This window comes from Grammomys surdaster, unplaced genomic scaffold, assembly GCF_004785775.1.
Source record: "Grammomys surdaster isolate TR1022 unplaced genomic scaffold, NIH_TR_1.0 130, whole genome shotgun sequence".
In the NCBI taxonomy this organism is placed as follows: domain Eukaryota; kingdom Metazoa; phylum Chordata; class Mammalia; order Rodentia; family Muridae; genus Grammomys; species Grammomys surdaster.
Window position 1 is genome coordinate 25,181,021 of NW_021604588.1, and position 22,286 is coordinate 25,203,306.

Consider the following 22,286-nt stretch of genomic DNA (forward strand, 5'->3'; position numbering starts at 1 on the left):
TATTTTGAGAAATGCCAGCAGTGTTTGAACAGAAGCCCAGTTCCTCAAGGTGACAGTTTTGAAAGGCGGAATTAACTCCGATATTGTTAAATGCTTTTGCTGTTCCACTGTCTCCCATTCTTGTATCGGGTTTGGCCACACTGGCGGTACGGTAGGACTGGCATCAGGTGTTAGAGATAGGAAGAGGTTTAAAATGAAGCCACGATGAAGCTGGACACAGTGTCATTGTGACGAGTCGGGGAGGGGCTTCTGGAAATTTCTGGAGACGTTTTTTGGTTGTCATATCTGCGGGTATGGCAGTGACATTCAGTGGGCTGAGGTCAGAGATGCTGATGGCATCTTATAGTTCACAGGGCAGGCTGATGGCACCTTTGTTCACCCCCAAATAGGAACTATGTTGGTGCTGAGAAATCCTGCCTAGAAAGCAGGAAATTGGCTAGTAAATAGTCAGGATGATGGTGCTGTTTCTGAGGGAGGCCAGACGCTAGACTGGGAAACATGGCATGGACTAGGGAGAAGAATGCAAGTTAGATAGATAGGTATAAAAGATCTCCACGCAGAAGGAACACTTAGACTTTCAACTGAAGATGAGAAGAAACCAAAAGGGAGGAGTGTTTCAAGCAGAAGGAGAGCTGTGGAAAGGCTGAAGTGGGTGTGGGCTCACTGAGCTGGGTGCCGGTGAGGGCCATGCAGGGAACACAGAGCTGCTGCACACAGGCTCTGGTTAGAGTTTATTTAAGAAGGGTGGGAGTGTTGGTCTCCGTTCTGTCACTGTGACAAGACACCCAAGATGAAGAGCTTAACAGGGGAAGGGGCAGTGATTTGGGTCACAGGCTCAGAGGTTTCAGCTTGTGCTCACTCAGTCTTGTTGCTTTGGGGCTAGTGGAGAGGATGAACATGATGGTAGGGTGGCTTGGAGTGGGGGTGGGGCACCGACCTCTGTCACTTGCCACAGTCCTTGCTCTTGCTGGGTCATCTCTCCCTTCTCTCTACAGGAGCCTGCTTCTGTAGTTGTGTCCACCTTGGGATACCACTAGTACCTCTTTCCCTCTGTCACTCAACCCTACTCCACATCCCTGCCCCATGTCTCTCCAGGGTCTCCTGCCAGCTGGCATGTTGATTGAGCGCTCTTCTGACTTTGGCAAGACATGGAGGGTGTACCAGTACCTGGCGACAGACTGTGCCAGCACCTTTCCCCAGGTCCACCAGGGCCAGCCCAAGAACTGGCAGGACGTTCGGTGCCGGCCCTTGTCCCAGAGGCCTAATGGGCATCTGACTGGGGGAAAGGTAGGTACAGGGTAGGACCTGAACTGGGAGGCAAAGGGAGGGAGCTCATATCTCCCGGTCAAGAAGAGAGAGTATACCAGGTTAGGTCATCTTGCTGGGGCCTTCCAGAAACATCTTGCTGCATCCATGGCGTCCTCGGCCCTGACTTTCCCCAGCTTCGTCCTGTAGGGCTCATGGGATCCCTGTGTGGGCTTTGTTGTGAGGTCTTTGTGGTGGCTGCTCACACACAAGTGAGCAAAAAGCACATGCAATCTCACTTTCAGAAGAGTTACCACAAATATGAATTTTTTTTTTTTTGCTTTAATCTGTCAGTCCTGCCAGATTGGAGGGAAATTCAAGTATAACTCAGAGCTCCAAAGGCATCTGCAGTAAAAGTTACAACTTGCCTCTAGAAACACCCAGAACATTCTCTGGGAATCTTCCCCATATGGTCAATCTCTTTCCCAAAGCATATCCTGTTCTATGTGGAGGCGGCTACAGCTTCCTTGGAGGAAAAGCAGCTCAGGTGACAGGCAGGCTGAGTGCTGCCCCCCTGTGGTCACAGTTCTCCTTGTCTCCACCTAATGGTTGTCCTCAACCTGATTCCTTCATGTTGTGGTAACCGCGGCCAGAAAATTATTTTCTTTGCTACTTCATAACCACAATCCACCTATCATTATGAACTTTAATGTAAGGACCTGTGTTTTCCAATGGCCTTAAGCCACCCTCATGAAAAGATCATTCAATCTTTAGGGGTTGTGACCACAGATTGAGAACTGCTGTCCACGTGTTCCTAACCCTGAGCAGAGACCAAGGCTTCTTCCTCATTTGCAGGGGGTTGAAACAAAAACTTGGTGGGACATGCCAAGAAGTCACATGTGGTGAGCGGTTTGTAGAATAAATAAAAGCATACTCAAAACTGACAGTGACCAGGGTGGCCAGGGCTATCCAGTCACTAGAACGTTACCACCTCCCATGCATGAAAATGTCAGACAAAGCCCATTGTTGTGTATACTAATGTAAAAAAGCTAACAGTAGGGCTGGAGAGATGGCTCAGTGAGTCAATTGTTTGCCGTGCAAGCCTGGCGACGTGCGTGTGACCACCAGAACCCAATGTAAAGCTAGAAGGAGAAAGCCAACTCCACAGAGTTGTCCTCTGACCTCCATACACATGCCGTGGCACACTGTGCACTCAACACACATCACTTCACATACACACACACACACACACACACACACACCACACCCTGTGTATGCTCTCTTAGGGTCCAGTGCCCATCTGCTCTACCAGCATAAGTGGCAGGTGTCAGGGCCATGGTCTGTCTCAAGTTTGAGAAGGGATGTAAGGGGGGAAATGAGGACAAACGGGAAGGAAGGCTTCTGACCTTCCTGCACATTTCCATTCTCCACCTCAGTCCCAACTTTTCTTCTCTCCAATCAGGTCCACCTTAACCTTATGGATTTGGCATCAGCTATCCCTGCATCTCAAAGTAAAAAGATTCAAGGTGTGTTTGAGTCTTCCACTCTTCCATGGGACTGGAACTGCGGATAGGAAACAGCCTAGAACCTGGGTCACTGAAGTGCCCAGTTCCTTCCTACTTTCCCAGGGTGGCTGGGAGGTACTGCTTGACTCGCTCTCCCTCCAGGGAGATGCTGTGAGAAGGTTGAGGGTGGGAGTGTCTGTGGTGTGACGGGAAGGTAGAAAAGGAGATTCCATTGGCTTTTAACTTCTTGTCTTTACTTTACCTCTCCTCTTTGCTGGTGCCACTCTCAGAATTCGGGGACATCACAAACTTGAGAGTCAACTTCACCAAGCTGGCCCCTGTGCCCCAGAGGGGCTCCTATCCACCCAGCGCCTTCTTCGCAGTGTCACAGCTACGTCTCCAGGGCAGTTGCTTCTGTCACGGACATGCTGACCACTGTGCCCCTAATCCTGGAGGCCCTACAGGTCCCACCACTGCTGTGCAGGTGACGAGCCAGGTTGGGTAGGGCAGAGTGGAAGGAATAGGATCAGTAGCCACTCTGTTTAAGTTGTGGATATTGCTGGTGACGTAGCTCAATGGTAGTGTACTCACCTAGTTTGTGAAAAGCCAGAGAAGGTAGGGAGATAGGTTGTGGGGTGGGGGCTGGGCACAGTGTGCATGCCTGGCAAGCCCAGAACACTTAGAAGGTAGAAGCTGGAGGAACAGGAGTTCAAGGCCATTTTTCACTGCAGAATGAGTTTAAGACTAGCTGGGGTGCACAACATCTTGTAAAGAAAAAAAAGTCCCCAAACAAGCAAATGATAAAAACAAAACAAGACATAGGTATTTAGTAAGTCTCCAAGAACAAAGAAAAACCTACTGTTTCAGGAATCTAATTGTATACCTAGGTGTGCATTTCAGCTGGGGATGGTTTCTGCTTTCAGTGCATGTACAGGGAAAGCTGACAAGGTCTCTCAACCTGGATCCATGGTGCAGCATTACTATACCATGGAAATTACTGTGTACATAGGAAAATATTACTATGAATTTTAAGGTACGAGAGTCAAAATAGCCTGTCTGGGCCTCCACTCTCAGGTATTCTGATTTAATTACTGACGTTTGAAGCTTCAGGCTGCTGTACTTCCTGTGAGGTTGAGCGCCAATGAGTGTGTTCATCTGGCAGTAGGGTGTGGGGCCAGGTGAGAGGTTAGTGCTTAGTCTGCACCCAAAGTCCACCCGGACACCAGCCAGTATTGAGGCAGTAGGGGTGGAGGAGCTACAGTTTAGCAAGCTCTGGGGGTCCATGCTTACACCAAACAGGTCACAGTTGCTGCAGTGAAGGAGAGCTGGGACCTTTCGTCTGCCATTCCCAGGGGATCAGTTTGTCAACCTAAGGGTTATGGCACAGCCTGGCAGCAGTGAGGCAGGGGGAAGTCACAGCAAGAGACTGAGGAGTGAGGTTTGTGGAGAGAGCAGCCCAGTCTCTGCCCTCTCTACTTCTGGGTCAATTCTTGTTGGAGGCTACAAAGGAGTCCAAAGGGAATCCCCAGGACCTCTCAGGGCTTAGGAGACAGGTTAGGAGAGCCCAAGGCTGAGTAGGAGGAATATAGGGGTGTGAGGAGGAGCTCACAGGACCACACCTTAGCCCTGAGGTTTAAGGTTCAAGTTGAACTTGGCCAGGGCTCTGGTGTTTGTGAAACACTGTCTAGGTGACTATGCATGCAGCCCACACTGCAATGTATGGCGTTAAAGGGACCTAGGAGGGCCTAGGCAGGGGGGATAAATAAGGATCCATTTGGCTAATGGATGCAGAAATTAATTATGCCAGGCCAAAAAAAAAAAACCTATCAGAATTGGCTAATGGGAAATGCCAGCTTGCATGAGTAGTGGCTAGAGATTCAGCTGTGGCAGAGACAGGAGGGGAGCTAAGAGTGAACAGGTCCCTGAGTGCCAGGCTGTGGGGGTGGGGCTTAATTGGGGAGGCAATTAACACACAATAGTGGTTCTATTTTTATATCTTAATGAGTCTAGTAACAACTCACAATGCATGTTCTAGCAGCCAAACAGCTTAGTCACAGACTGCCAGAATGAATCTGCAGAGAGCCTGCCAGCCTCCAGAGTCCCACAGTTTATTAGTCTGATGTCCTTTATCTTCCACTGAGCCCTGGCCAGTACAACACAGGTATCAAGAATCGTGAAGGAGCCGGCGAAACCCTTGCTTCTATGCAGGATACCATGCGTACATGCACACTCACTGACTTCTCGCAGGCACACACTACAAGTATTCACATACAGATCCTGTCTACCAATCACAGTGTTACAGGAACTGGGTGAAGGCTGAAGCATTTAGGTGTGAAGCATTTAGGTGTGAAGCATTTAGGTGTGAAGCATTTAGGCGTGAAGGATTTAGGTTTGAAGCATTTAGGTGTGAAGCATTTAGGTGTGAAGCATTTAGGTGTGGTGTCCTGGGAGGGCTTGTATCTAGGCAAGGTCTCGAGGAACAAGCATGCTGGTCTGCCAGGGGAATGGGCAAGTCCAGCCTTCAAATTTTCCTTTATGTTGTTTCTGGTAATCACTGGCTCCTCTCCCAGGTCAACGATGTCTGTGTCTGCCAACACAACACAGCTGGCCCCAACTGTGACCGCTGTGCCCCCTTCTACAACAACCGGCCATGGAGACCTGCAGAGGGCCAGGACACCCACGAGTGCCAAAGTAGGAGCCTGGGATCAGCCCCTGACTGAAATGGGACGGGAGCTGACTCCTCTGTTTCTTACCGGGAACACTGGGAATCTGCTTTTGTCGCTTATGTGGAAACTGAATTTCAGCCATGCCTCTCAGACTTCTAGCTTAGAGTAGAGCTGGAATCCCCTCACTGCCCCACCTCTATTCTGTCGGCCCTGGAAGAGCCAGGCTTAGGTCCCTGCTGAAGCTCCCAGAGCCACTGCCCCCCTCCTCCAGGCTCCTTGCTCTGTGGCAGACACATTTGGCTCCCAGTGATCACATCTCTATACCCAATGGTCCTTGGATACAGAGCCTTTGTCTGTGTAGCCACAACATGGCAGAGAGTGGCTATGCCGAGGGCTAGAGTGTATAGAGGACCTCCTTTTCTTCTGGTGTCCATCCCATAAGGGGAGTTGGGAGGCCTGAGTGCTTGTCCACTCAGCCCTCTTCCCAGTCATGCAACCCTTCCCCAGCCTCCTTTGAAACTGGACCTCGGTTCCTTGCTCTGCCATCTTGAAAAGTCCATGGAGATGCTATGGTGCCTGCTGTGGTGGTCTGTGTTGCCTCATGGAGTCAACCTTGGATCTCCCTGTCTAGGGTGTGACTGCAATGGGCACTCAGAGACCTGCCACTTCGACCCAGCTGTGTTTGCTGCCAGCCAGGGGACAAATGGAGGTGTGTGTGACAACTGCCAGGACCACACCGAGGGGAAGAACTGTGAGCGCTGTCAGCTACACTATTTCCGGAATAGACGACCTGGCGCTCCCATTCATGAGACCTGTATTCGTGAGTAGTGGCTTCAGGGACAGGTGGCTGTCCACTCATTCTCCCAATTTGTCCCTGGGGACATGAAGGTCATCAAGAAGGAATGAAGCTTTGATTTCAAGGAAGGACATGTGGGTTGTTTAAACTTAGCTGTGCTCTACAGAGTAAGTCCCTTACCCTCTCTGGTCTCTGGACCATCAAGCAATGAGCTTTCTGATCAGTAAACAGCCATTCTTTTGGGTACAGAGGGAATAGAGCACAAACACAGCCCCTGCCTTTGGGGGTGCACACACATTATGAAACTGAGGGGTGCAAGTACACCCCTTTGTTTTCCTGTTTCCCACATGTTGAGAACACCCCCACCATGAGATTATATTGTAACCCTCCAGCCCCAATACAATGACTGGTAAATTGCTATAGTTGAGTATTTCTTGATAGACTGAATAATGGAATAGCTTAACAAGCCAACCAGGCCACTGGATTGACATGGGGTGGTGGTTCTCAATCTTCCTAAGGCCGTGATCCTTCAATACTGTGGCTGTGACCCTCATATTGTGGTGATGCTTGACCACAGAATTATTTTCATTTGTACTTCCTAACTGTAATTTTGCTACTGTTATGAATTGCAATGTTGTACAAGACACCTGACAATGTGACCCCCGTGAAAGGGTTATTCAGTCCAAAGGGATTGCGATGCACAGGCTGAGAACTGCTGACCTAGAAGAAGACAAACAGGTTAGAACGACTATTTCAGGCCAATTCCATCAGGAAAAACCTTGTGGACAAAGGAGCCTTGGGTTTTGTGAGGCATGAAGGAGTCCAGGCGCAGGCAGGAGAAGCTCAGTAGCTGGCCAGTATTTATGTCCGGAACCAGTGAGACAGACTTGAGTCGGCTTCCCCGACCCCCAGGACAATCTCCAGGATGCTAACGTCTGCAAGCATGGTTTTCCTCATCTGTATGGCAGATGTTGAGGATACTGTGCAAATTGGTGAGGGCAGCCTGCGAGAGTAGTCATGGTAGTCAGTCACTCAAGAAGTGATGACCACAGAAGCATGGCCCTTAACAGGAATCAAGCACCGTCCTACCTGCTCTGCATTCACCATTTATTGCCCAGAAGGAATGTCTTTTTCTCATGGCAGATGGGAAAACAGGCACCAAGGGCTCCATGCTTGGCTGGGGTCAGGAGGCTGGGGGACTTGGAGCGGGTTATTCTGGCATGTGCCCTGATCTCTGATTTTCCTTTGTTCCTGCCACTCAGCCTGTGAGTGTGATCCAGACGGGGCAGTCCCAGGAGCTCCCTGTGACCGACTGACAGGCCAGTGTGTGTGCAAAGAGTACGTTCAGGGAGAACGCTGTGACCTTTGCAAGCCTGGCTTCACAGGACTCACCTTCGCCAACCCAAAGGGCTGCCACCGTGAGTAGAGGTCCCAGGAAGGTGTGGGGTGGGGTGACGTGGGCTGTGTGTGAGTGGGAGCTACCAGACCAAGCCTTGTCCTTGGAGTGCTCTCCTCAGAGGAAGCCCCGCTCCGCGCGTGTGTGCTTCACCACAGTTCTCCAGCAAGTGGCAGCACAGGCCTGGGTTGGAAGGTGGGTTTGAGTCAGACAGTGCCAGGGTGGGCAGGCCGGCTGCCAAGCTGCCAGGTGGCTGGGAAGGCTCGGTGGCCTTATGAGTGAGCCATGTTATGCACAAGGACAAGCCCTGTGACTTCAGACTGGTCTCATTGTGGAGCTCAACTTTAGGTTAATGTACCAGCTCTGTACAGCATTAGCCCTGAAGTCTGTTTGCAGAGTGAGAGTCTGGGATAGTGTCCAGAGGCCAGACAGAGCTTGGTAGGTAGGAAGGATCCCTGGGGCTACTCTCTCCAGTGAGTCAGAGGGCAGGTGCTTTTACAGGGCCGGGCCTTCTCTGGTGCATGTTCACTGGGGCTAGCCTCTCTACGAGGATCTACTTATGCTCACCAGCCCTTCCTCCCTCCCACAGGCTGTGACTGCAGCATCTTAGGTTCCCGGCAAGATATGCCTTGTGAGGAGGAAAGTGGACGCTGCCTGTGTCTGCCCAATGTAGTGGGGCCCAAATGTGACCAGTGTGCCCCTTCCTACTGGAAACTGGCCAGTGGCCTGGGCTGCGAGCCCTGTGCCTGTGATCCACGCAACTCTCTCAGCTCCCAGTGCAACCAGGTATGAGTGACATGCCCAGGGACTCTTCAGTCACAGAAGGGCCCACCCTCCAGTGTCTCTTGTCTCTGGCCTTCCCACAGCCAGACAAAGCTATGTTTGATCCCTTTCCCCCTGAGGGAGGCCACCAGCTCTCCCTCCTTCTATAGTTCTTAGCCTTGGGCCAGGCTTGTTCCCACACCTTCTGCAGCACATTGCCAGAACTTGACTTTGGGCTTGTCTTTGAGTGGGAGCCCTAGTTTTGAAGAGCACCAGGTCTACAGAGCACAAGGACTGGGACACAGTCCCCAGAAGCAAGGTCATGCAGAGACGGGAAGGGTTCCCCCATGACATTCTCTTTATTCAGTTTACAGGGCAGTGTCCTTGTCGGGAAGGGTTTGGTGGCCTCACATGTAGTTCTGCAGCCATCCGTCAGTGTCCTGACCGGACCCACGGAGATGTGGCCACAGGGTGCCGAGGTGCGTACTTATTACGTGATCAGACAGCAGACATGTAGAGGGGGGAGGGATAAAGGGTGTTTGGGAAGGGCCTTGATATGGTTGGAAGTCCTATACTGATAGCCTGGGAAGCCCTGTGGGCATCTACACTTGAAGACTGCCTGGCCTCCCTGTGCCTGGATCAGGCTAACTAAGGTAGCTCCTCATAGTCTAAGATGAGAGGCAGGGGCTTTGCTTCCACTCCCTGAGAGTAGTGGCCAGCAGCTGTGGGGAAAATGGGTCTTAGGGTGGAGGGACTGGAGTGCTTCCCTGCGGGGCTTATATGTTAGCAGTGGTGTAGGAACTGGAGTCTAACGGCCAGCCTTGGTCTCAGCTCTGCCTTGCTGGGTCTAAGGTGCTTGTTCCCCTCTCTTACTTCCTGCTCTTAAGGGGGAGGTGCTGTGCATTGGGCCCCATCTGTGCCACTGTCACCTCCTAAACAAAAATCAGGAAATCAGAGTATAATATGCAATGGGTGTGCGGATCAGATAGGTTCACACGTACGTCAGTGTGTAACTCGGAACGTGACTGGCATGCAGTGGGCGCAGAGGACAAGCTTTCTGTCAGTCCCTGTCAAGGCTGGCTTTGCTCTAACTGACTTCAAAGGATAGTTTATGTCACTCAAGCAGGCCCATTTTCTTCATCCTCACCACATCCCTCCCTCTTCCTGGCCCCAGTCTCTGAGTGTCATTTCTCCCGGCTTCTAGCCTGTGACTGCGACTTCAGAGGCACCGAGGGTCCTGGCTGTGACAAAGCCTCAGGCCGTTGCCTGTGCCGCCCTGGCTTGACGGGCCCCCGCTGCGACCAGTGCCAGCGAGGCCACTGCGACCGCTATCCTGTGTGTGTGGCCTGCCACTCCTGCTTCCAGGCCTATGACACAGACCTACAGGAGCAGGCTCGGCGGCTTGGCAGTCTCCGGAATGCCACTGAAGGCCTGTGGACAGGGACAGGTCTGGAGGACCACGGCCTGGCTTCTCGGTTGCTAGATGCCAAGAGCAAGATTGAGCAGATCAGACAGATTCTGGGTGGCACCTCTGTCACAGAGCGGGATGTGGCTCAGGTGGCCAATGCCATCTTGTCTATCAGGTAGGTTCTTTTTCTGCTAAGCTGTTGGAGGGATTGTGCCAGTGGATTTGGGTGAGGACCGTGCTGGTTCATTCAGTTCATGGGGGCATTTTTACACACATCGTCTCTTAGCTACCATGTCTGTGAAGGTGGAGTAGTGATGTTTCTTCCATTCTGCAGATGCGGAGACAGGCACAGGTGTGGTGAGCTACGCAGACAACAGACCCAGAGTCAGAGCCTAGAGTTCTTCCTGAGTCTACTGCCAGTGGGATAGTCAGCCCTGGATTAGTCACCTTGGCAGAGGGCATTCAAGAGACAGGGCACTAAAAATATCTCTGAATTTGTCTTTAGAATGGAAGCCGTCCTACTCACACTCCTCCAACCAGCACAGGCGCCTTCCTTAGGAGCTCAGGTTCTGGAAGCTTCTATAATTAGCGTGTGTTCCCTGAGCATTGGTGGATGGTGCCAAACCCAGAAAGAATATAAAAGAGGCTATGTTTCTCATGAGGGTATTCAGTCATCTTGGGCAGTGTAGGGGTTGAGGAGGCTCTCCAGATGAGCTACAGAGTGTTGGAACCTATTCATTCATTCATTCATTCATTCATTCATTCATTCATTCATTTCACATATGTATGTGTCTCTGTGTGTGTGTGCATGAGTGTGCAGGTAGACATGTATACAGAGGCCAGAACAGGTTGGTGGGTGATGCCTGCTGTCACTGTATGATCTACCTGCCATGTGACAGGGTCTTCCCTTGACTCAGAAGCTCACAGCTTTGGTCAATACCTAGCTTTTTATATGTGTACCGGGGATTTGAACTCAGGTCTTTGTAGTTGCAGAGCAAGCATTCTTATCCACTGAGCCATCTCCCCAGCCCTTGTAAATAGACTTTTGAGTACCTAATAGGATAGAAACATTGTGCAAGGTACTTGGGACATTAAAATATTAAGACATGGTCTTTGCAGACCAACGGCTAAGGTATCTGTCTTATAAACAGTGATGTGACACATGGGGTATGTTAGAGAGCTAAGACTCTCACAGAGGAGGCCATGGTGGCCTTCACAGGGGAAGTGCAATAGGACCTAAGTCTCAGAATTAGGCAGCTAGGCCACAGTTGGTTAACATAGGAACGTGCTGGTTTGGTAGGCCCTGAGAGAGCATGCTATGCCCGAGCAAGGCTGTATGGTAGAGATGTGTAAGAGCAGAGAGCATGGTGGTATAGGAGAGGTCATGAGGACAGAGATAGGCCAGAGAGACTTAAGCTCAGAACCCAGGGCCTGGAGTGACACTCCAAGCCTCTGCCAGGGAGAAATGGCTGATGAATATGCAGTGGTCGGACCTCCGTGGGGAGGGTTAGGCTATGGAGGAGAGACTGGAAACATCCCAGACATATGGAGAGAGCTGAAGTCAGCCAGGGGAGCCAGTGGGATGGTTCTCTTCATGGAAGCCAGGAACAGCCAGGAGACGGAGGAGGAGGTGGTTCATGTATTGCGCTGACAGAAGTCAAGGAGAGAGAGCATTCCGAGAGCCACCTGCAGAGAGATGGGGTAGGCTGTGGCCTGGCTTCAGCTTGCCTGAGCCTCTACCAGGCAGAACCATGTGGATTGTCCCCTCTCATACTGGCATGAGAGCCTGCTTCTCCTGACTCAGTTACAGCTTCTTCCTATATTTCAGCAAATATCCTTTTATCTCAGGAGGACTCTTCAGGGCCTGCCGCTGGACCTACCCTTAGAGGAGGACATGGAATCCTTCTCTGGAGACCTGGAGAATCTAGACAGAAGTTTCAATCGCCTCCTCCTTATGTACCAGAGCAAGAAGGAACAATTTGAGAAGCTAAGCAGTGTGGACCCTTCAGGTGAGGACAGGGGCACAGGCACACCCTAGGGAGAAAGGCCCACACCCAAGACCTCCAATCCTTCTTCCTCAGGCGCCTTTCGCATGCTGACCATGGCTTATGAGCAGTCCTCCCAGGCTGCACAACAAGTGTCCGACAGTTCCAGCCTGCTGAGCCAGCTGAGGAACAGTCGCAGGGAGGTGGAGGGGCTGGAGAGACAGGCTGGAAGAGGAGGAGCCGGAGGAGCCCAGCTTGTGGCCCTACGCCTAGAGATGGCTTCGCTGCCTGACTTGACACCCACCATCAACAAGGTGACCGATCATGAGAGCCCAGTGTCCTGAAGCCCTCACACCTGTAATCTCTCCCACCCAGAACCTACCCCACTCCTTCTGACCCTATGTCCTTGCTGTGTGTTCCAGGATTGCCAAGGAAACATGGTTATGGTTGCCATGGAGATGTACAGCTGTTTAGTGTGGGGTGGGAGTGGTTATGGAGGGGCCTCTGACACCCTCATCTCTCTACAGCTCTGTGGCGGCTCTAGGCAGACAGCCTGTACCCCAGGAGATTGCCCCGGAGAGCTATGTCCCCAGGACAACGGTACAGCCTGTGGGTCTCACTGCAGGGGAGCCCTGCCCAGAGCCAGAGGGGCCTTCCACACGGCAGGGCAGGTAGCTGAGCAGCTACGAAGCTTCAACACCCAGCTCCAGCAGACCAGGCAAATGGTAGGTGCAGTGGAGTATAGGAGCAAGAGTCACAGGGCGCAAAGTCCCTAGAGCAATTCAGAGTTCACATTTTACAGTCAGTAGAGTATAGCCCAGAGATCTCAGGTGATTTGTCTAATGTCTCACAGCAAGTGTAAAAGTAGAATATGGAGCGTTTTCCAACATAAATATGACTCAGTAATGGGGTTTGGTTGCAAGTCCCAAGGAGAAGATGCCCCACAGATACCTTGGGAGCTGCCCAGAGGCTCCTTGGAGTCACTGTCCCTTTCTGACCCACGTTGTGTTTGACTAGATCAGGGCAGCTGAGGAAGCGGCATCAAGGGTCCAATCAGATGCCCAGCGCCTTGAGACCCAGGTGAGCAGCAGCCGCTTGCAGATGGAGGAAGATGTTCAGCGCACACGGCTTCTCATCCAGCAGCTCCGGGCCTTCCTCACAGGTGAGCTGGCCCTCACCCCTGTGAGTGTTCTGGGTTCTCTGTGTCCCTCATGGCCACATCTAGTTCATGAGTGCTCCCCTCTTAATTGGCCTGGCCTCTTTCCTGGTGTTTTTTTTTTTTTTCCTGTTGATTTTACTGCCCTCTCACCCTTCCTCCAGCTTCCCCTCCCTGTTCTTGGATGAACATGGACTCCTTCCTTGACCTCTGTTCATCTCGTCTCTGTGTCTGTTTCTCTTTCCTTTGTTCACTGGACATCTTTGAACCTGCCAGGCCTGTGCTCGCTGCAGGATCTTTCACTGATCCTTGATGACCTGGGATGAAGGCTACAGCTTTAAATGCCACAGGGAGGCCTCGTGCCGTCTCCCTGCCTGTGCCCCTCTTCCCATCTCCCGTTCACCCTCTACTCAGCAGTGGTTGTACATTATGAGTGTACCTCTAGGAAAGCGAGGGTGGCTGGCTGTCTTGCTCACAACGGCATCTCTGGCACATATATAAGAATGAATGAATGAATGAATGAATGAATGAATTAAAAATGAACTCTCTTCAGTGGCCTAGGGGATGAGATAGGACTCTGGCAGGTTGTTTCTCTTGACTCTATCTTTCCCTTGAGAGTGGGGTTGGTAGTATTCTACAGGTTTATCCTGAGGACTGAGGAACTGCTGTAAAATGTGCTTTGACAAATTAAAGGTGCCACTGGAGTGTGAGCTGATATTATTAGCTCTCGGGTCCCTGCCAGGACTTTGCTTGGCTGGAAGCCTGGTTGATATGAGCTGAGAGCTGGGTACAACAGCCATGGCTCATGCTTCCACTGCAGTGTTTTCACACTGAATAGGCCAAAGCTTTCTCCTGAGTGCAGACAGCAGGTCATGCATGGAGCTGTAGGTGGTACAGATAGGAATCCAGTCCGGGGGTTCTCCACAGAGGCCCTGTGACTTGAGCAGGGGGAGCCACTGGGGAGCATGATATGAGAGTGCAGGGCAGAGGTTTCTGGCATGTAAGGACAAAAGGACAACCAAATTTGGGGCTTGAGGCTGAGCCCATCTTATGTTGACTTGAGCAGGCCTGGGCTCAGGCTTGGAGGGGCTGATTTATACTCTATGTCACTTGGGCTCAGCTCCTGGGAGCAGGCAGGAGCTCTCAGGTCTCCTGCTTCTCAGCTAGGCTGTACCTCAGGTCAGGGTCAATGATAAGCATGGGGCAGAGGGGACGGTGGGCCTGAGAGAGGCTGGTGTGTGGGTAATACCTCAGCGAGTTCTCACAACCACTGCTTGGTAGATTCTAGTCTGCAGACCCATGGCAGGAGGTGCTAGTCCCAGCTGCTACTGCCAGAGGAGAGAATGGCAGGCTTGTGGAGGGAGCCATGTTGCCTTTGGTAGCCCTTCAGGTAGAACTGAGGAAGTTCACAACTGGGGCTTGAGGAGCAGTTACTAATATAGACAGTAGTGGAAGGTCTTTGTATCACATTCCTTAACAGCAGCCACTCTGGCTAAGCACTGTAGTTACCTCCACTTCCCCTGTGAGAAACGCACAGAGAAGTTAAGCAGCTTGCCAGAGGGTGTCCAGCTATAGGTGGTGCTGACACACGCATATGCACACGCACATCCGGGTGCCTCCTTTTGATATTTTTTCCCTCTCTGTATTCTCTCCCTTCCAAGGCCTCTTCTGACCTGACTGGTTTTCACCTCAGGTTTCTCAACCCTGGTCCTGGGGCTCCTGCTGCATTTTGAGTCCCCCAAGGGCTGGGGCAGAGTGACTGCATCTTTGCCTTAACTGCACATACTGTGCATGCTGGTATTTACAGAGCCCACACTGCCTCAGAAGTTGAATGACTGAGTGCACTGCACACTCATTTGTGCAAAATACAGGAAGCACCGAGTCTGGGTGGGCTGTGCTCCTGACAGGAGGTTTTCTGGGAAAGGTGTCCATTTGGCCCCATTTGGAGGACAGGGCACTGGGCTTCAGGAGGGGCAGCATCTCTGTGAATGAGATGCCGCAGGGAGCTAAAGATAGGATGGGACTACTGCTTAGTTAAACAGCCGTGGCTGCACCTTGGGCTCCCGTGTGTGTTGCTGCATAGTGTGGGGCATCCAGACTCCTTCCTCCTCACAAGGTCCTCCCACCTGGCATGAAAAGGGGCATGAATGGAATCTGTGTCACTTACTGCCTGTCAAGAGAGGCTGGTCCCAGAACCCCAGAGGGGTTCAGGACAGGCTAAACTATCTGGGCAAGTGGACACTTCTTTCCAGAATGTTATCTTCAGAAGCAGCTGAGAGATGAGGAGGTGTCACCTCTGTACTTCTCCCTTAGGTCTCTCTCCGAGACACTTTGTAGAAACTCTTGCTAACTGATGGTGACATTTTGGGGAGGGGGACCTGTCACTCAACGCGTTTCACAGGTCAGGAAACTGGGCCTGGGCAGCCTAAGTAGCGAAGAGCATGTTCTCTTCAGTCTTTGATTTTCCCTCCAATACAAAGGGCCTCCAGGTGCCTGGCCTGAGCTGGTATCTGGGGACACAAATGGGGCAAAATCCAGTCTCTGTTCTCAAGGGGCTCATGCTACAGCAGGAGAAGAAAGACAAACCGGAAGACTGTTTTGATGGGGGTAGGGGGGCATGTCATGTGTTGGGGAGAAAGAAGAAGAAATGAGGGCCTCGGAATGTTGCTTCTAGATTCCGTCGCTAGGACTGGCCCGAGACAACGATGTGTCAGGAAAAAGTGGTAGTCCTTCTCTGCCTTTGCAAAAATGAGCACTTGAGCCTGAGGACGGGTGCAGGGAAGGGGTCTCATTGCCAAGGAAGCAGTTCCAATGCCTGGCCACTCCCTCCAATTTGGAGCTGATTATGTGTGTGCTGCTGTAGTTATTCAGCACCAGCTGCCTGGCACCACCTCCTCTTTCAAGCCCACAGCTTCCTGTGGCACAGACACTTAGCTGCCACAGCTGTGCCCACATCCCTCCTCCTCTCAGTAGAGCACAGGACAAGGATCCTATAGCGTCCTGGAAACACCCCCAACCCCCAACCCCCACCGGAGAAAGGTGCCTGGGTTTGGCCAAGAGGAGCAGGGCTCTTGGGGAAACAACACAGGGGCTACAGTAGACTTCCTCCAGGAGTGCTACCCAGCCTGGAGGGGCTGCTGATCCTAGAAGAGCTAAGTGCTCCCCCCCATCTGATGGCTCGCTTGGCTCTCTTCCAGATCCTGACACAGATGCAGCTACCATCCAACAGGTCAGTGAGGCAGTGCTGGCTCTCTGGCTGCCCACAGACTCAGCCACAGTGCTGCGCAAGATGAAAGAGATCCAGGACATTGCTGCCAGGCTCCCGAATGTGGACTTAGTGCTATCCCAGACAAAGCAGGACATTGCACGCGCCCGCAGGCTCCAGGCCGAGGCTGAGAAGGCCAGGTATGGCCACTGGCCGCAGAGCCTTCCTCATGGAACTGGGCTTATGTTTATTCTCCAACTGTGTGGCTGGAGAGGGGTACAGGGTCTATAACATGGGAAAGGGCTTACCATGGTTGGGAAGCCAGGGTCTCTGCAGGCTCCAGGCTACATTTCATGCACATGACCCAGTACTTCATGAAGAGAGCTTGTGACCAGAGGGCACTGTGAGCATCACTCTCACACAGCTGCCCCTGGGTGGGTCCTGTGGGGGAGAGAGCTAATGTTCCCCCTGTCTTTATCTGTCTAAGAACAGTGTCCTCCAGAATGGCTGTGAACTGAGCTCACATCTGTTCATTTGTTGTTCTCTCACCCTCCCTCTCCTTCCTCTTCCTTTACTCAGAAGCCGAGCCCACGCTGTGGAAGGGCAGGTAGATGATGTAGTCGGGAACCTTCGGCAGGGCACCGTGGCTCTGCAGGAGGCTCAGGACACGATGCAGGGCACTGGTCGCTCTCTTCGGCTCATCCAGGAAAGGGTCGCTGAGGTGAGGTATTAGGGACTTCCTGTGTTTGGGAATGAATAGATTTAGGTACAAGGCTGAAGGTACTAGAGTATGACCCGGTTCGATGCCACCCTGGAGGTCTTGCCTTGGCTTGGCTTTGAGCTTCAGATTTGTCTCACCCGTTCAGGATGCAAAAGTAAAAATGGACTCTGAGCTACGCTGGGGATAAGGTAGGTAGAGATGAAGGAGGAGAAAGCCTGGGTACCACTCGACAGGTAGCTTGAAGTCAAGGGAGGACTTTCCTTCCTGAAGCAAGAGAGACAAGCTAGGGAAATGAGGCCCCTTGATGCTTGTGAGACCCAACACAAACCCTGATTCATTTGTCTGTTAATAAAGGTTCAGCAGGTCCTGGTGCCAGCAGAAAGGCTAGTAAAAGGCATGAAGGAACAAATGAGTGGATTCTGGGCACGGATGAAGGAGCTCCGCCGCCAGGCCCAGGAGGAGCAGGCACAGGCATTGAAGGCCCAGCAGCTTGCAGAGGGTGCCAGCAAGCAGGCAATGAATGCCCAGGAGGTATAAAGATGGCGGTCATCTCGGTCTCATGAAACCAGAGTGGGGCTCTTGAGGAGCAAGGGTTACTACATCTTATATAGGACAGAATCAGAACGGTTCGGGGTGGACTCAAATATATTCTGTGTCTGATGTACCCACCCGAGCTCCTCTGGGTAACTGGTGCAAGGCACGAGGAACACCCTAGATACTCTCTGTTTATGAATGACGTCCATGTTCATTTCCAAAGTCGTTCTCTTGATACCTACTCTGGTGCTCATCTCCTGAGTCTCCAGCCTGGTCCCTGGGCTCCATCCTCGTCAGAATCAGGACAAAGAAGACCAAAGAGTCATATTAGCATCTGACTGTACCTCTCGATTTACCCAGGGCAGGAGCCCGGGGTACATGTAATTCTGGTGTAGTGACAGTGTTGGTGACATACCTTGATATTACCCTGCCATTTTGTGATTGGCAAGTGTGAAGATACAACAGGAGGGAAAAAAAAATTAAGACATCCCCTGAGGGCATCAGGGATAGGTCACTATAGGCAAACCCAATCCCTGGGGATATTAGGAGGCTGTGTGCTGTTTGGGTGATGCCAGCTAGTCCCTGGCATTCGGGACTTGATGATGCTCATGGAGTTATTGAGAATGACCAATCTTTCCCAGGGCTTTGAGAGGCTTAAGCAAAAGTATACAGAGTTGAAGGGCCGGCTGGGTCATAGTCCTACGCTGGGTGAGCAAGGCAGTCGACTCCTGAGCATCAAGACAGAGGCGGAGGAGCTCTTTGGGGAGACCATGGAAATGATGGATAAAATGAAAGGTGAGCGTACGATCCAGAAACACGGACTGTCGGGCCTTCTGGAAGGCAGTCACCATCCAGGACTTATTTAAAGATCTTTAATTACATTTTTGTGTGTGCATGGCATGTGTGTGTACATGTGTGAGCACACATGTGCCATAGCATGTATGTGGAAGTCAAAGGACAGCTTGGAGGAGCTGGTTATCTCCTTCCACCTTATAGGTTCTGGGAATCAAATTTGGATTACCAGGCTTGGTGCCAGGTGCCTTTACCTGTAAGCCACCTCACTAAACCCATCTCAGACTCCTGAAACTCTTGTTGGAGCCAAGCCAGCAGGAATGAGAGCAGCCAAGACTTGCTGGGCAAGCAGCACACGTGCTAAGGCTGCAGGAACACAGACATGTCAGGTGACATGGCCTGGCCCCGAGAGGCTCAGAGTCCAGCTGGGACCTTTTCTCCTGCTGCCCTCAAAATGCATGCTTCAGTATAGAGTGGCACATGTGTCTGTGATATGCGCACAGAGCTCTGGGGGCCCAGAGGACAGTCAATGCCAAGGAGAAATGTTCAGAGAGGTAAGGTCTGAGGAAGGAGATACAGGCCTAGGAGAGGAGAGAGGACATCAGGATGATGGATAATGGTGGTGAGAAGAAGAGAGGTGTTTTGAGGATGAGACTGGACTCATATCCAGAAGGAGAGGAAGGTAGGTGAGGAATTCTAAGAGGACAGTCTCCTGCCTCCTCACTGCCCCGACAATGAGAGTGGACATGGACACAGACCCATTCCAGGCTGCCTGAGGATTTGGAACATGGAAACATAATGATAGTGGCCTTAGAAAGATGGGGTCCCTAAGAACCTGTCAATCTGTGGGGCTGCTGGTGTCTCCAGCAAATGCTGTACCCATTATTCCTCTGAATTTCCACTAATATGGTTGGCAAAAGTCTCATTTATAGTTAGGTGGACACTATAGAAGAGATTAGGTTGGTGAGAGGCTGTGGCCACATACCCCAGAGGAGAGAGTTGGAGGCCGATTTAGCACTTGTCCTGGTCTTGTCCGGCAATACTGTATCTGCAGATGATACACCAGGAAACAGAATCACTGGGTAGGGAACTGCAAAAGTCTAAAAATGATGGACTAGAACTAACTGGGTGAAATTATGTAAGAGGGAAAGTTAACTCTGCCCCTGTTTGGGCTTCTGTCAGTAAACCATGGCTTGGGCGAAGCTTCTCTGTGCATGGCTCATTGTCACCGGAAGTTGGCTCTAACTGGTAAAGTGGCAGTGAGCACAAGCTGTTACTCACCTAAAAGACACTCAAGAGTCCTCTGAGTCACTGAGAGTTGCTCTAAGTCAGCAAGGTCTTGCTCACTGCTAGAAGACTTAACAGACATGATGCATCTGGGTAAGCAGGAGACAGCAGCTCAAGGGTGAGAGTAAAGGGTCCCCCGGTCCCAGGGGATCTCTTGCAGGCACATCCTAAAAGCACACAAACGCCTGCCTCTGTGCTATGGACTGAGTCTTCTCTATTTGCTGGGACCAGGCCACACCAGATCCTGAGTCATTTTGTTGTCACCCTGTCCTGAGCGTTCATCGGTGTGAGACTCCATGTGTAGGATCACATGGGTCTCCATGGTCATGACAGCCCAGGACCAATGCGGCTGAACTCTGTTGGGGATGGTGAGGGCTACCTCATCTTCAGAAAGAATACCGACAGACCTTCATTCCTAGCAGAGAAGTGGCCAGGGTAGGCAAAGGAGAGGTGATGTTGTAGTTGGAGAATGGAGGTGTTTGCCTCTTGGATGTCAAGCCACAGAAATGTGCAGTACTGTCCCACAGGAGCACGTCGAACAGACTCCTGCTGTCCAGGGGATAGGCCTGAGGCAGCTGTGTGGGCAGAAGCTAGACGTGGTCAGATTTGGGCTTTATGAGATGACTTCTGACATAGCTAGGGTTGTCCAGTGCTGCCCCACGAGGCAGTCCACACCCCTTCCCTACTCTTGGCAAAGTTCAGGTCATCACAATATGGTAGAGGGGACTCCTCTATTGGAGACCTTCAGACCATGTGTCTTATCTGAGGGTGGTGTGTGGATGTACTAGGGGTGGAAACAACTATTTCCTGGTGGTATATTTTAGGGAGAGGAAGTGGTGAACGATCTAAGTTGCCTGGCCAGCTTTTTCCAGTTTCCATTTGAGGGTCATTGGTAGGATTCAGGGTTCTGAATGCCCAACTTGGGTTGCTAATCTTAGTGGCAGCAGCCTTCCTTATCACCCTGGGTTAGTCAGAGAACCTGGAGTGGAGGAGAGAGGCAGGCAAAAGGAAGTCTGAGACTGAGGTTGGGCCTGCCAGGTTTTGCTCCAAGTAGAATGGGGCTGGAGAAGTGGGTAGTCAGTGGGAACTCTCTGCCTCAGTGGTTGACTGCACTCGGGAGACTCTCCTGTCCCTGCTGCCTCCAGGTTGGGGGAAGAGGAGGAGGACAGGTTGGGAGTCCTTGGGTGTCTCACCTTCTTATTCTTCCTCACCGACTGTTCCATCTGCCTCAGACATGGAGTCAGAGCTGCTTCGAGGGAGTCAGGCCATCATGCTGCGCTCGGCAGACCTGTCAGGGCTGGAGAAGCGCGTGGAGCAGATCCGCAGTTACATCAACGGGCGCGTGCTCTACTATGCCACCTGCAAGTGATCTTAAGTCTCAACCTCAGACACTTCGCCTCCCTGCCTTGAAATGGCACACTGGGGAGGAGAGTGTTTCCTGGACCCAGGGCATTCTGATAGCGCAGTCTGGTCACCCTGGACTTGCTTCAAGGTACCCGACTGCCGTTGAGCCTATGCTTGCATGACCACATTGAGAAGAGAGGTGGTGCAGGGCTGGGGCTGTCACAACTGAAAATCCTCCAGATAAAGGAGTTGGGATGGACAGTGTGCCCCCCAACACCAACTCCTGCGCTCCACTGTGGTGGAGTCTGGGACCAAATAAAAAACTGAACTGAGAGTGATGTATATGAACACAAAGCCCAATAAAAATCTTTGGATAGGAGCCTGGAAGCGCAAGAAGAAAATGATCTGGCTCTGTGTTAGGTAACCTTTGTCACCTTTTCTGTCTCCCATTGAGGTTCCTGTGGACTCAATCCTATGGCTTGCCCTGATTACTCAGTCTAGCTCCATTGGCCCCTGGACTTGGACAGATTGAGCGCATGTCTCCAGACTGGAGTCCATCTGTTTCTTTCTTAGTGTCGGCTTGTATGCAGTGCCTTCTGTTCTACCTAGGCAGAGGAGGGGGTGGGGAGAAACTCTCTATGTGGTCGCCCCTGGGCTATGGTTGCCCAATGTCGGGACTGGTACCCCAGGCCCAGAGGCTTTCAGCTTCAAGCCCTGAGAGCCAGGCTTTTGAAGTCAGCGACCTGTAGATGTAGGTGCCCAAGCTGCTGGCTTGTTTCTCCTGGCTTTCGTCACTTGTGGCCATGGCACCGGGCAGCTTGTAGACTCCTCGGCTTTTATTGCCCATGGCCCTTAAGGCTTGGCAGCTCCTGGAACTTTAGCCTCCAGGATCCACAGTTTTTTATCCTTGGATCCTGTAACCTCAGTCTTTTTTCAGCTTTGGCTTCTTTGTCTGCTTTCCTTTCCCTGGTGCATCCACTCTTTGCAGCAGCCTCTGTCCCCTGCAGGTCAGGAGGCTAGCCGCTACCTCCCTTCCAGAGGCTGTGTCTTTCCAAAGGTTACCATTTCAGGCTACTCTATGACTTTAACAGGCCTTCTCCCTATTAACTTAAAGAGGACTGAACAGTCGGTGTGTATCGCTGAAAGGATCCTGGAAGGACGTTTGTATTTGTCATTGCACGTCCTCCACGTTTGCATGAAGGGCTGTGTCTAAGTCAGTGTGCTATTGCTGTAAAGAGACACCATTACCAAGACAACTCTTACAAAGAAAAGCATCTGCCAGGTGATGGTGGCACACACCTTTAATCCCAGAACTCAAGAGGAAGAGGCAGGCGGATCTCTATGAGTCTCAGTTCGAGGCCAGCCTGGTCTACTGAGCTAGTTCCAGGACACAACCAAGACTGCACAAAGAAACCCTGTCTCAAAGAAAGAAAGAGAGGAGGGAGAGGGAGGGGAGGGGGAGGGAGAGGGAGAGAGGGAGGAGA

At 51.7% G+C, this 22,286-nt stretch overlaps 1 protein-coding gene across 2 annotated transcripts in view; it reads left to right on the forward strand.

Moving 5' to 3' along the window:
* Positions 1-21,189, forward strand: part of Lamb3 (laminin subunit beta 3) — a 38,365-nt gene extending 17,176 nt beyond the window's left edge. Inside the window, exons 1-19 of one of the 2 annotated variants that reach the window (XM_028759072.1) lie at positions 664-723; positions 1,096-1,287; positions 2,708-2,771; positions 3,041-3,234; positions 5,321-5,441; positions 6,048-6,236; positions 7,475-7,630; positions 8,198-8,394; positions 8,738-8,849; positions 9,575-9,953; positions 11,627-11,787; positions 11,860-12,077; positions 12,291-12,488; positions 12,781-12,925; positions 16,117-16,324; positions 16,704-16,845; positions 17,200-17,376; positions 18,021-18,174; positions 20,691-21,189. In XM_028759072.1, the coding sequence (XP_028614905.1) occupies positions 688-723; positions 1,096-1,287; positions 2,708-2,771; positions 3,041-3,234; positions 5,321-5,441; positions 6,048-6,236; positions 7,475-7,630; positions 8,198-8,394; positions 8,738-8,849; positions 9,575-9,953; positions 11,627-11,787; positions 11,860-12,077; positions 12,291-12,488; positions 12,781-12,925; positions 16,117-16,324; positions 16,704-16,845; positions 17,200-17,376; positions 18,021-18,174; positions 20,691-20,827 (3,180 nt within the window). In that variant the 5' untranslated portion in view covers positions 664-687 and the 3' untranslated portion in view covers positions 20,828-21,189. Of the gene's footprint in view, positions 1-663; positions 724-1,095; positions 1,288-2,707; positions 2,772-3,040; positions 3,235-5,320; positions 5,442-6,047; positions 6,237-7,474; positions 7,631-8,197; positions 8,395-8,737; positions 8,850-9,574; positions 9,954-11,626; positions 11,788-11,859; positions 12,078-12,290; positions 12,489-12,780; positions 12,926-16,116; positions 16,325-16,703; positions 16,846-17,199; positions 17,377-18,020; positions 18,175-20,690 lie in introns of those variants that run through there. The other variant, XM_028759064.1, reaches the window with a different exon arrangement.
* Positions 21,190-22,286: the final 1,097 nt, after the last annotated feature.